At 43.6% G+C, this 14,354-nt stretch overlaps 1 protein-coding gene and 1 long non-coding RNA gene across 3 annotated transcripts in view; both read right to left on the bottom strand.

Moving 5' to 3' along the window:
- The window catches only part of LOC119721736 (exostosin-1b-like), a 30,051-nt gene extending 25,491 nt beyond the window's left edge, over positions 1-4,560 (bottom strand). The window contains exon 1 of the mRNA XM_038191703.1: positions 3,353-4,560. Coding sequence (XP_038047631.1) covers positions 3,353-4,266 — 914 coding nt within the window. The 5' untranslated portion in view covers positions 4,267-4,560. The remainder of the gene's footprint in view (positions 1-3,352) is intronic.
- A 6,723-nt stretch (positions 4,561-11,283) lies between these two features.
- Positions 11,284-14,287, bottom strand: LOC119721998. Of its 2 annotated transcripts, none has more exons than XR_005270363.1 (3): positions 14,271-14,287; positions 12,226-12,377; positions 11,284-11,376 (listed from the first exon to the last, which is right to left on the bottom strand). It is a non-coding gene; the product is annotated as an uncharacterized LOC119721998 (long non-coding RNA). The 2 variants fall into 2 exon arrangements; XR_005270362.1 differs by lacking the exon at positions 14,271-14,287 and adding an exon at positions 13,756-13,777.
- Positions 14,288-14,354: the final 67 nt, after the last annotated feature.

The following is a 14,354-nucleotide window of genomic DNA, read 5'->3' as shown; positions in this document are numbered from 1 at the left end:
TTGAAAGGCATGTAATCGGAAGCAAAAGTTGTTTTTTTTCTCCACCTTTCTTAATTTGAAACTTACATGTAAGTTTCAAATACTTCATACTTTTCTAGTTAGGAAGCAATGAAACACAGGTTGTGAAATGTTAATTTTTTAAGTTAACAATTTTGATTTTTTTTTCTTTAATTACAAAAATATTAGTGACCTACAAGATCTCCTCTGAATTTCAAGGACAAATCTTAAGGTAAAGACCCCCAGATTTGCTCTAAAATGCACCAGAGAGCTTCTAAAGTTTAAACATTTTCGGGTTGTTGAATCACAGCAAATCTTCCCCCACATGTTTGAAAAAATCCTGGGGAGAACCCTGGCCAACGATACAAATTAATTTGGATTGAAATGTTTCGATTGAATATCTTCAATGCTTGAATAGTGGTTTTATACAATTTTTTTGCGAAAGAACACGCATGGGCATGCAGAACTGAAATGGAAAAAAAAAATTACAAAATAAAATTATTTCCCTACCTACCTACCTGGATATTTTTCAGGCCGTTACCGTCAACACACCATTTTTTTGGTTTGGCCTCAGTAATGGAAAACAATGAAAACTTGAGACCTACATGTACATTTTTCTTTATGAAAAAGGATCTTGTTTATAAACAGTTCTTGGGTTTGACTATAATGGCAAAGATTTCATTAAAAGGTAAACTAGGCGTAAGGCCAAAAAAAAAAAGTCTCCGGTTTCTGGTATGCGCGCGCGTCGCCGTAGCCATGCGCATCGGCAAAATGAAAAAGTTTTTTTTTTCAATGAAAGATGATGTCTCAAAACCGCCAAACTCACTGGTTTGACTGGAATCCTGCTGCTGCACAATTTTAACGTGTTTTTAGATCGGGTTATGATCGAGAATAAGCTTTATGTGGCCTCTCTGGACTCCCATATATTTGCACTAAGTTTAGTTGGGCACCATCTGCAGTCATCAGTCGACATTTGAAGCAAAAAAGTCAGGTTAAAAAAAAAAAAGCCGCGTCGCCGCACCACTTTTTGGACAAGCTCCATACCAGAAATCGGAGACTTTTTTTATTTGGCTTAATGAGTGCTTTTTGAAAGACATCTAATGCTGACTACCGTGTTGCATTACTTGTAACTGAAATAATTTTGTTTTAAAATAAAATCCAGGCCCACTTTCTGCAGCATACTTGCTGTTACAGTGTTGGGGGTTTTTGCTCTTTTTCCGATCATAAAATATGCTTCCAAATGGCCTTAGATTGCACCACAGAGCATCTAGAATGTCAACATTTTCTGGGGCCCTTGAGCGGGCCCCGGACCCCACGCCGTAAGGGCTTCCGCGCTCGCAAGATCCATTCGTCACATGCCCCTATCCTTTAAATTCATCCTGGCTAGAACCCTGATTCCATCCTCCCCTAACCATACCCACCCTATCACCTACACATCCCAACCCCACCAAAACTCCAATCCCTATCTCCTTCCCCCTCCCCTGACCCGTACCCTCCCCAACCCCAAACACCCACCTACACCTACCCTATCTTCCCCTATCTGTCCTTACCCACCCTACACATCCCCACCCTAACCCTTACTCGAATTCCAATATCCCACCCACCCCATTCCCCCACCCATACATCCCCACCTGACCCCATGCAACCCCAACTCTGATCCCTATATACTGCCCCTCCCCTTATCCAACCCCTACAACAACCCATCCCTACACATCCCCAACCCAACCCTACTCCAATCCTATATCCCGCCCCTGCCCAACCCCCTCCTAACCCAACCCCTACATCCATGCCCATCCTCTCCCTACCTGTCTCTCCCTACCTGTCCCCACCCCACCCCTACAAATCCCCACCGCACCCAAACCCAGTATTCCAACCCCTCTCCCCGCATCCTACCCTACTCATCCTACTCACCCAAACCCTAACTCCAACCCTATCCCCCAACCCACCCCACCCCAAACCTCCCCTACCCCATCCCTACTCCAACCCCATAAACTAAAAGATCAAACCAGAAGCTCATGCACATCCCCAAAATACATAGTGTACATGTTATACTGGTATACACGCACGTACATGTTATACCAGTATACATGTACACGTATGTAACAATTAAAAACTTTAACATTTCCTTGAATTAAAGTTCCTCAATAAAATCATAAAATTTACTGCAATGATATGAACCTAACTGAAGTTATAGAGATCATACATGACAACTGCATTTAATTTTTTTCCCCAAGTTAACTAGAACCAAAAACTTCAACATTTTTATCTGAACGCAGACGGACATTCCAGCCAGATGGACTTCCGGGGTACCTCCATTGTTGTCCCATTGTCCCTATTTCTAAAGATTTCGTTGCGGGGTACCCTTTTTTCTAAAGATTTTATTTGTGGGGTACCTCGAACAAAGGACGGGTACCCCACAAGTGGTCCCTGGTCAGAACGGACGGATGGACGCCCGGACAGACGGACGGAAATTGGTATTACATAGGCTCGCATCTGCTTCGCAGCTCGCCAAAAATGGGCCTATAAAATGTTGCCGGCTGATACGTTGCAATTGCATAGTGACACATGCATGACGCACCCCTACGCATCTCACGATGTGTTTGCGTTACATCAAATTCGTACTTGACGCACCCCCTTCGTTGCGATTTGACTGACCAATTTAGAGACATGACGCACATGCCCTGGGGGTCCGAGGGTGCGTCTTACAATTGACAAAGTGCATAAGCCTTATTGCAAATAGCAAAATACACTGCTGCACAAAGCATTATGGGCAGGAGAAGGGGGCAAAAAAAAACATGCACCAACACCGTGTTCAAATGCTCACGCAGTTGCTGCCGTGTTCAGCCATGCGGCGTATGCGGTCAATGCTATTTGCGATAAGGCTTATGCACTGGAGTAGACTCTGTGGTTAAGGCCATACAAATGTTAGCATGAAGTTGGTAATCAATGGCATTTTTTCGCACAATGCGAATACGCAGCCACGTGTTGCAGCCGTAGACTGGAAATGCTGTTTTACTATAGTCTGGTTCCCTGACCAAAAGATTGATGGTTGGGGAACTATACTAGTTTTGTTTTGGCCTCCATGTGAACCTTGATCGACGCATGAATTTCCACTTTTGTTGGCAAATTAAGAGACAAATTTCACCAGAAGGTAGTTTTGGTGAAAAATTTGGACGCTTTGGTAAGTGAACCCTCTTGTCGAGTATGAGTCCGAATGCACTCCATGAAAAAAATACCATTGATTGCCAACTTTTTGTGCTCACATTTGTGTGGCCTTCAGCACAGAGTCTACTTCAGCGAGTTGCTATAAAATAGGGCTAGACTGCCATGAAAGCCGACTTTCAATGATACTTACTTTTCATACTCGGCATTATCACGATCACATCTCACATCTTTAATTTTCTGCCAGTCTTTTCCATGTCTGCATGTTGTTAACAAAATTATGTCGTAGCCATTGTGAAGATGGTATAGGGCATTTCTTGTGTCAGACCCTATGCCGCTAAGATATCGTTTCCCTTTAAATGCCAGTAAGAACTTCCTTATCACTGGAAAGTTATTTGTTTGGAGATCACCGCGGGGTCCTCCTTTCTGTGGATGAGATTTTCCAAACAATGGCAAAGAAATGTCAAATCCTGGACGAAAGCTTTGCTTGGTGAAACTTGCTTTGGCTAAAATTGCCTGCTCTATATCAAAACCAAGATCCTCTGAATACTCGGGCCAAGTGCCTGAATACAGATTGAAAATCAGATGATTCCTGCCTCCATTCCAGTACGGTAGCTTAGTCAATTTCGACTGAGCATCAGTCACATATTCATGGCTAAGTATATCTCTATCAAGCGTGTCTATGGATGGTACAAAAACACAAGCTTCATCTGGGTTTGATGTAAAATACCTAGAATTCCGAATAGATGTCAGGATCTTTGAATAGCTCTCACTTATTTTCCCATGAACTGGATAAACGTACACCTTGAAAGTATCGCTACATTTTGCTTGGTCAAAGCATGTGTCCATGCGGCATTTGCGATTCTTGTACAGATTTGTCCTAGATTGACGTCTCTGCTTTGGAGAAGCATGGAGGTCGTATTCATATTCGGAACTGTCTCTTTCAGTCCATGTGACATAGGTGTGTAAGTGATCATACTGTAATTTTATATTCTCATTGAGGTTTTGGCCATGGCCGGGCACACTTCCCTGAAGCCACTGTCGATAAACTAGAAACAATACGACAGAACTGACTAACACAACACTGTATCTTGTTCTGGCTTGCATGACGCCGGCAGGAACGACATGCGTATACCACCATGTACAAATACCGCGATAACAAACTCGATATGCTCGGCGTGCGTTGCAGCTCGCATAGGATGGCTTGGAACGACACGGTCTGGCGTTTCTTTAATGGCGAGTCGGGAACAAAACACCCAAATCAGTCAAAAGAAGTGAATTAATGTGAAAAGGGGGAATGTTGTCCATTGTTCACATCCACTTCGAAAACTCCGCACGCAGAGTAATTAGGTGAAGTAGGCCGCTGTCACGTCAGTGCATGGTGATGTGTGGGACCGGTGTCATATGAAAATCGGACTGTATAGAAATTGGACTCTTTTTCCTTTTATTGGTTAAACCCTCTCACGTGACCGGTCCCCTCCTAATTATCTATGCATGAGCGTGCGCAATACCATCAATGAGTCCGTATTTCATAAAACATAAACTTATGCTACACCGGCACCGGCAGCGAATATTTTATTTACACAATAGTACAGGGTACCCATTTTTCAGGCGACTTGAATCACGGTTATAGGATTGTAGAGCGCCACGTAGCGGCGCCCTACAATCCTGTAACCTTTTACCTACGCGCGCGCGCGTGTACTCTCTCCACATGTTTGAAAGTATAATAATGTATGAATTGCAGGGTTTTGTCGAGCACCGCCGTTGCCTAGTTAATGCTGGCTAATATGGAAGTGTAGATAGGACATGGTTAAAAATAAAACTAATTCGTACGTACGAAATACTAATTCGTACGTACGAAATACTAATTCGTACGTACGAATTACTAAACCGTACGTACGAATTAATAAATCGCAAGTACGAATTACTCAGTGGCGTAGCCACGGGAGGAGGGGGGCGTGGGGGCAGTGGCGTAGCCAGGAATTTTTCAGTGGGGGGGGGGGGGGGGGGGGGGGGGGGGGGGGGGGGGGGGGGGGGGGGGGGGGGGGGGGGGTGCGGCGCTGGGGGGCTGGAACATTTCATGGGGGGGAGTGTCATATTATGGAAGTGTAGATAGGACATGGTTAAAAATAAAACTAATTCGTACGTACGAATTACTAAACCGTACGTACGAAATACTAATTCGTACGTACGAATTAATAATTCGTACGTATGAATTACTAAACCGTACGTACGAATTAATAAATCGCACGTACGAATTACTCGGTGGCGTAGCCACGGGGGGGGGGGGGGGGGGGGGGCAGTGGCGTAGCCAGGGATTTTTCAGTGGGGGGGGGGGGGGTGCTGGGGGGATGGAACATTTCATGGGGGTTGTCATTTAGATCAATGATAATTTTTTTAGAAACTCAAAATCTCAGTGGGGGCTGTCACCCCCCTGCCCCCCCCCCCCCTGCCAAGTTTCTTTCACAGCTGTTCTGATGTCTTGCAGTTGTTTTGACAGTTGACAGTTGCATTTCCAAAATGTTCCGCGGTAGCTCCAACAGCGCCCTCTATTTCCACACCTCAATTTTTTTTACCAAAGACCACCAAGGAATGGGAAATTGCACCAAGGCAAATTATGGAGGACACCAATGTGCATGAGGACACCAAAAAATAGTAGCCACCTTGTTTGTACTATCAAGCTTGAAAAAAAAAAAAAAAGCCGCGTGGCCCCGTCAATTCCGGAACTTTGGTCTGACCAGAGACCGAATATTAATTTTTTGGGGACTTAAAAGGACCACCAATGAGGGAACTCGCAAAAAAATTAACAAGGGAACCAGAATCTGAAGGACAAGAGTGGACTATTTATTAGTAATTAAAGTAGCAAATTGTCAAGAAAAAGTCAAATGGCATCGGCAAATAAATCATACACAAACTTGTGGGAAACATAATGCACAGCTTCACTCCTTGCCGCCGTTATGGAAACTGATTGGGCTTAAAATGAAATATGGTCTATGGAAAGGGGCAGAACAACGGGTGAAAATGTGCATACATGTAACTATGGGTTTGGTCAGCCAATCATTAATGAATTATCACTTGGGGGGGGGGGGGCATGCTACAAGAGTCCTCGCCTCGCACCCCCCGGGCAACATATGTCTACTCTCCAAGCGTTGAGTATACGGCTGGTTGTAGCAACCACTCCCCAAGATCAACATAATGAAACTTCGCCATGGAGCAGCACCAGTGTCATCCCAATGAGGGGCCTTTATCAAGGCCGGTCCTGACAGTGCTTTCATGGAACGCTGAAGGCCTATCAGACGCCAAGGAGGAATTCCTCGCAACTCTGTGCAAGAATCTCGACTGCGACTTGTTATGTCTCCAAGAGACACACCGTGGCAGTGACAATCCACGACCCATACGCAACCATACGCATGGGCAACCATACGCAAGCTTGGCATTGACAACACCCGAGCTGAACAGCATTACAATGTTACAGCTGACCAAGTAGCAAACCAACTGTTGCTGAACGGAAAGGCCCCCAAAACAACAAATACAGACAGGCACAAGCTACCCGGAGCTGACCATAACCTGTCATATTTCACCAGACCTCTCTCTGCTGAAGAACTACAGAAAGGTATCTCCACCCTACAGGTCAACAAGGCAGCAGGCATCGACGACCTAAGAACAGAGCAGATCAAACACATGGGCCCTGCAGCCCAACAATGGCTACTAGACATGTTCAACAACTGCATCGAGAACACCTGTGTCCCAAAACAGTGGCTCCGAACCAAAGTCGTTGCTATCCTCAAGCCAGGAAAGGATCCAAACGAAGCAAGGAACTTTCGACCGATCTTACTCCTGTGCCAAACTTACAAGCTTCTCGAACGCCTTATTCTCAACAGAATTGTACCCCATGTTGACAGCCAACTAAACTGTGAGCAGGCAGGCTTCCGACCAGGAAAATCCACCATAGGACAACTTCTTAACCTGACCCAACACATTGAAGACGGCTTTCAGAACAACCTCATCACCGGCGCAGTATTTGTAGACCTTTCTGCTGCATACGACAGTCAACCACCAAAGGCTACTGACAAAACTTCATGACATCACAAATGACCTTAAACTCACCAGATTCATCCAGAAGATGATTATTCTCAACAGAATTGTACCCCATGTTGACAGCCAACTAAACTGTGAGCAAGCAGGCTTCCGACCAGGAAAATCCACCACAGGACAACTTCTTAACCTGACCCAACACATTGAAGACGGCTTTCAGAACAACCTCATCACCGGCGCAGTATATGTAGACCTTTCTGCTGCATACGACAGTCATAACCACAAAGGCTACTGGCAAAACTTCATGACATCACAAATGACCTTAAACTCACCAGATTCATCCAAAAGATGATGCAGAACAGACGCTTCTTTGTCGAACTCGATGGACTGAAGAGCAGATGGCGGAAACAGAAGAACGGTCTTCCCCAGGGTGGCGTCCTGGCGCCTACACTCTACAACATCTACACTGCCGACATTCCATCAACTGAGAACACTCGAAACTTCATCTATGCAGATGACACCTTCATCATCACAACCCAGCATAACACCTTTGAAGCTGTTGAACACCACCTCGACAAAGCACTCGCAAACCTGTCAGAATACTACCGAGCAAACTACCTGCGAGCAAACCCGTCCAAGACCCAGGTGTGTGTCTTCCACCTCAAGAACAGGGAGGCCAAGAGGGAACTGAAGATAGAGTGGTACAATGTGCAGCTAAAACACTGCGAACATCCAGTGTACCTAGGCATGCAACTCGATCGCACCTTATCCTATAAGCAGCACATCCAGAAGACAATAGGTAAAGTGGGATCTCGAAATGCCATCATCGGGAAGCTCGCAACATCACACTATGGTGCTGACCCCAAAACCGTAGAAACAGCAGCTGTTGCCCTCTGCATGTCATCCGCAGAATATGCTTGTCCTGTATGGAGCAGATCAGCTCATGTGAAAAAGCTTGACAGCACACTCAACAACACATACTGAAAGATAACAGTCTGCCTGAGTCCAACAAACGTTGAGAAGATATATCAACTCTCTGGGGTCGGATCTCCAGACCAAAGGCGCACTAACATCTGTCTAAAGGAACGACTGAAACAGTGCACAGATGGCAGGCACATGCTGTACGGACACCAACCGCCCCACAAGTGCCTTGTTTTCCGGCACAGCTTTCTGGATTCTGTCCCACCACCTGAGCAGAATCCCCCATCACCAGTCAAGCCTCTACTCATCAGAGGACTCAACTTGAAGTGGCCAGAGTGGCAATGTCTGAACCGGCTGCGGACCAGAATGGGGCAGTGCAGGGCAAACATGGCAAGATGGGGTTATACCGATAAAGAAGATACCATCTGTGACTGCGGACAGATCCAAACGATGGACCATGTTCTGGAGTGCGGTGGAATAAACTGCACGTACGAGGACCTGACCCTTGTCACTGAGACGGCCATCACAAGCATCCAGAGATGGAGGGACATTATATGATCTATGGAGGAGACACGAACGCACGAACTTAGCAAAAGGACAATGTAATAGGAATGGATTGGCCTAAATTAACTACTGGGGTATTTGCTTTCTCCATGATGCTTTCTATGGTTTCAAGAACACACACTTTTATTGTGTGTTCAAATACTACCTGTGGGAGTGCCAGCTTTACCAACCGTTATAATAAGGTGCATGGAACATATAGGGCATAGTACCAAAAATGAAGGAATTTCATCCCAGCCACCCCAACCCCGGCCCCTTGCCATTTCCGGATCTAAACTTTGGTGTCTTGCCGGGACTAGTTTTTTTTAAGGTGACTGAGCATGCTCTGTTGTAACTCCACAGTGTCCATGGTAACCTGTATTTAACAGGTGTCCATGGCTGTTCATGTAGGATGGTTAAGAAACGGATAGTTGTTTATTCTGCCTGACTTAGGTATTCCGTTACGTAACAAATTGTGTACGGTCACTGCCTCCTGCACACTGAAGTACATATACTGCTATAGTAGTACATACTCAGTGGGCCTAGATGGTAAAAGCAAAACTCTACATTTATTATGAGAACTAAGGGAACTGTGAGGGAATGAGAATTTTAATTTTCGGAGAATTTTAAGAAACAATTTTCTATATTCTTGTACAAAATGCTCGCATTTATATATCAGTCCCTTATATACATGTACACGCAAAAGGACAGAAAATTGACTAAATGCTCATCTATTTTTATGTCTTCCTTTTTATTAAATAAAAAAATTATATTCATTACGGAAATGATATTATGCAAAGTGTCTACAAGCCCTGCATGTAAGTTTAGTCCCAACTGATCACATAAACAATGTCTTAACAAAAAGAAAAAAAGATGCAGTTTTGTTTTGCCTTATCGATCGTTTTCGTAACTTTCAAGCAAACAACATCAACAAAAAAGCTTTAACATTTTTTTTTTACAAAATAGAACAATGAATGACAGTACTTAACTCTTTCAGTGCCAACCTCGTACATGTCAAGGTTATGTTCGTGCTTAAAATCGCCAAACCTCGTACATGTATGAGGTAGAGTAAACATGTTATCAAAAGGGGGCACTCTCGCTCTTTCTAATGGTACCATTTTCATGCATGTATGACCTGTATTTATTTTTATATTCGAGTTCTTGTGAGATGGCGTCACACTAAGTTTCGATTTGTTGACAAAATGGTGGCGCCCATAAACCGAGCTCGCGTGTTATCTCCAGAGAAAATCAGTGTATTTTTTCGCCGATTTGGACAGGGTAAGGGAATACTTTTCTGATTCAGAGTAATCCATGGATATTTCAGAAGTGGATGGTGAGTCAGAAGACGAACATTGGGATACCAATACAAATGATAATGATGGTGCTAAAGTGACAATCATGACAATATTTATTATAATGAACAGAGTTTGTATGAGGAGGGGTATCAGACGCGACACACGTATATTCTGCAAAAGTGCGGAATTCCCCTGTGTTCAGGAGAGTGTTTCAGGGTGTATTACTAGGTGCATGACTAATATTGACTTTTGAAGGTAACAAGAATATACCAGAGAGCAAGATACAACAAGTTTGGTGATTACAACTTATTTACTCTTTTTTTTTATAGAATTTTGAATAATTAAAAAAAAAGCTTGAAGTTGGGCACTTTAGGGTTAAACTTTGATAATGTCGTGGGCACTGAAAGAGTTTTAAAAAAAATCAACTGCAACTGTCAAATTTAAACTTTCCAAGTTTTACATTATTGCAAGGTATGCCGAAGGTGTAGGCAATAACTCAAGTTCGGTCATATTTTGTACATTACTGTGTGCATGTATCTTTACGACAGTAGCAGTGTTTGTTGAAATATGTTTTGAATATGTTTTGGAATATTTCTTTGGACAGTCTTAGCAGCAAAAAAAGCATTTTCTACCTTGGTTTGAAAGTTTAAATTTGACAGTTGCAATTGATTTGTTTTTTCCGTGAGGCAAATATCTATCCTGTTTCAGGTTGTTGTTTTTGCCTCGCAAGGCGAAAAAGTCAGGCAACCAAAGCCACGTGCTGAGCCAAATGATTTGAAATCATGTACTCTGTACACATGATTCTATGATATTGTTGTGCAATTCTTCTAAAGCCTGTTGGCTTTTTTGCCCATTTTTGAAATCATGCGACCGACAAACAAGAATAATGTGCTGTCATTGGCAAGTTATTAATTTTTTTTGGCTCAACACATAGCTCTGGTGTGCGGTGGACTTGAGGGATGGTGGAATATACTCAATTTGCCAGGAAATTCAACTGTAGGCTGGATAAGCCTCGGCCCTCATGCCTTGGCTAGCGGTTTAAACCTTGACAAGCTGCTGCCGTTGACTGCCGGCCAGTAGAGGGCCGTTTTCAGGTCCAGCTCTCGCAGATGCATCAGGGAACTGACAAGACTACAGCGGATGAGATTCTTGAGCATCGTCTCTAGGTAGGCCTGGGGGTAGTCACCGTCCTCTTGGATCGCGAGCCTGTATCACCGGGCCAAGGCCATGACGGTGTCCTGGAACTGCTCCATGAAGTCCCCGTAAATGAAGAGGGTTAGAGGGAGCCAGGTGGGGTAGGCCTGGAGGGAGGAGATGACCGTATGGGCCGCTTGTGGTTCATGCCGATGGCTACGGCTAAAGAGACTGAACCTCGCTGGCAGAGGGAGTAGATATTACCAGCCGTGCCTGGCGTGTTGAGTGGGATCTGTGGTAGGCATACACAGGGAGAAATTTAATAATGTAGTTGTGTCATTCAAACGTCCTCACAAGTCCACCACAAGCCCATCACACGTCCTCTAATATCAAGTCAAGTAACAAGCTATTCAATGGATAACTTGGACAGAAGCAGTTTTTGTTTAATTGTTATGTGAAATGCCTTGTGATTTACATTTGACCAGATTTGTGGTGGACTTGACTACTTCACTAGAAATTCGTACTTTGTGTAAAAAAAAAGTCCTACTTTTCATCCTGAATAAATTTGTTGTTTACAGATCATGTAAACAAGGCATGACAAATTTTATGGACTGAGTTTCATCAACTTTTTGCGAGAGAGTCAGATTTAAACGCCATACAAAAATAATACCCATTTTCAGAATGTCTATACAGCACTGGAGACGGTGGCTGAAGGCGCGTGCTACAGCCGAAAGCTTCACGAAGGAACGTAGGATTTCCCCTGATGTCATTGCACATCGCCTCGATCATGAGGATTGAGGTGTGCAATGACATCAGGGGTGATCCTGGATTTCTTCAAAAGCTTTCAGCAGCAGCATGCGTCTCCGCCACCATCTCCAGCGCTGTATCAACATTGGAGGACGCCAAAGCAAAAGTGGCAGAAAGTGAGTAATTGTTTTCAAATGGCGTTTACATCTCACCCTCTTGCACAAAGCTAATGAAACTCACTACATAAAATCTGTCATGCCTTGTTTACATGATCTGAACATTTGGTTTAATTTCGTTAGTAAAAAAGAGAGTTATTTAGTATAAAAAGCAATGAGGGGCGTGGGATTTGCAGGGTGGTTGTGAGCAATACATCGATAAAGTTGGAAAAACATACTTCAGGCGGGTGGAGTTTCTTGAAGTCGCTGTACGTGTGCCTGTCTGTCTCCCATTCCTTCAGTATGAAACCTGCCTCTCCGATGTCCAGGACAAGCTGTTTCTTGCTTTTCTGTGACCAACCCATGGGCTGGCTGATACTCGTCGTACAACCTGCAAAGGTATCATATAGACAAATTATCACTGCTTATTCGCAGCTTCTTCGCATACTCTCCATCTGTTGAATTTCCAGCCAGAATCATATGTTTTACTCAGGTGGCTTTAAGTCTTGAGGTCGGCGAATTTCATGAAAAGCAGTGTTTTAGTCAGACAAGTATAGTCTCATCTGAACACGTCATCACTTCACATTCACTGAGGCCCTCTGTCAATGACAAAAGCATTGTGTCAGTTATGGTACAGAAAAAAACCATGATGGAGTTTAGTCTGGACAGTTGTTGGCACAATGCATTCTTCACTGAAAAGAGATGTCGGGGGGAACTAAAATTTAAAAGTACTTAACTTTAAAATCGACGAAAACTGCCCGTCATCTTCTGCCACCATAGACCCTCATCTTCTTCTTCATGGACCTGCACAGGACACCAGGACAAAAGACAAAAAAGATACTGCAAAAAAAAAAGAACAATGTTAATCACCAGTCACAAATGTACATCTTTCAAAATTCCACATAACTAACACATACAAATACAAAGAAAGAGCTCATTTCCAGCCAGACGCGATGCTATTTCGTTACACTTTTCATGCTAAACGCACTCAATTTCAACTTGTTGTCATGCAATAAAGCTCAGAAAATATAAGAACTTTCAGTTGCATCATTTCAGACATTTTGCGCAAGTGTTCCAATGGCTAGATCGCGGGCTTCGGAAATCAATTCTTTGACTTCAACACAGAGACAAGGGCCCACATTACATCAAACAAAACAACACGGTTGTCCTGCCCCCAGATCTGAAAAGAGGACAGTAATCCAACTTTTCAGACCTGAGTTCAAGAGGGGGTAAAATTTACAAGTACTTAACTTTGAAATCGACAAAAACTGCCCAGTGTCTTCTTCTGCACCAGAGACCTTCATCTTCTTCTTCATGGACCTGCACAGGACACACGGACAAAAAGACCAACAAAAAAAAAAAAACTGCAAAAAAAAAACAAGAATGTTAATCACCAGTCACAAATGTACATTTCAAAATTACACATAAATAACACATACAAAGAAAGAGCTCATTCCAGCCAGACGCGATGCTATTTAGTGCTCTTTTCATGTGGCGCGCGCACTCAAATTTCGACTTGTTGTCCTACAATAAAGCTCCCAAAATATAAGAACTTTTAGTTGCATAATTCAGACATTTTGCGCAAGTGTTGCAAGTGGCTATATCGCGGGCTTCGGAAATCAATTCTTTGACTTCAACACAGAGACAAGGGCCCACATTACATCAAACAAAACAACACGGTTGTCCTGCCCCAGATCTGAAAAGAGGAAAGTGATCCAACTTTTCAGACCTGAGTTCAAGAGGGGGTAAAAATTTACAAAGTACTTAACTTTTAAATCGACGAAAACTGCCCGGCGTCTTCTTCTGCACCAGAGACCTTCATTCTTCTTCATGGACCTGCACAGGACACACGGACAAAAAAGACCCAAAAAAAGACTGCAAAAAAAAAACACAAGAATGTTAATCACCAGTCACAAATGTACATCTTTCAAAATTACACATAAAATAACACATACAAAGAAAGAGCTCATTTCCAGCCAGACGCGATGCTATTTCGTTGCTCTTTTCATGCGGCGCGCACTCAAATTTCGACTTGTTGTCCTACAATAAAGCTCCCAAAATATAAGAACTTTTAGTTGCATAATTTCAGACATTTTGCGCAAGTGTTGCAAGTGGCTAGATCGCGGCTTCGGAAATCAATTCTTTGACTTCAACACAGAGACAAGGGCCCACATTACATCAAACAAAACAACACGGTTGTCCTGCCCCCAGATCTGAAAAGAGGACAGTGATCCAACTTTTCAGACCTGAGTTCAAGAGGGGGTAAAATTTACAAGTACTTAACTTTTAAATCGACGAAAAACTGCCCGGCGTCTTCTTCTGCACCAGAGACCTTCATCTTCTTCTTCATGGACCTGCACAGGACACG

This window comes from Patiria miniata, unplaced genomic scaffold (assembly GCF_015706575.1).
Source record: "Patiria miniata isolate m_02_andy unplaced genomic scaffold, ASM1570657v1 HiC_scaffold_14, whole genome shotgun sequence".
In the NCBI taxonomy this organism is placed as follows: domain Eukaryota; kingdom Metazoa; phylum Echinodermata; class Asteroidea; order Valvatida; family Asterinidae; genus Patiria; species Patiria miniata.
This window is presented reverse-complemented; position numbering and strand designations above follow the sequence as displayed.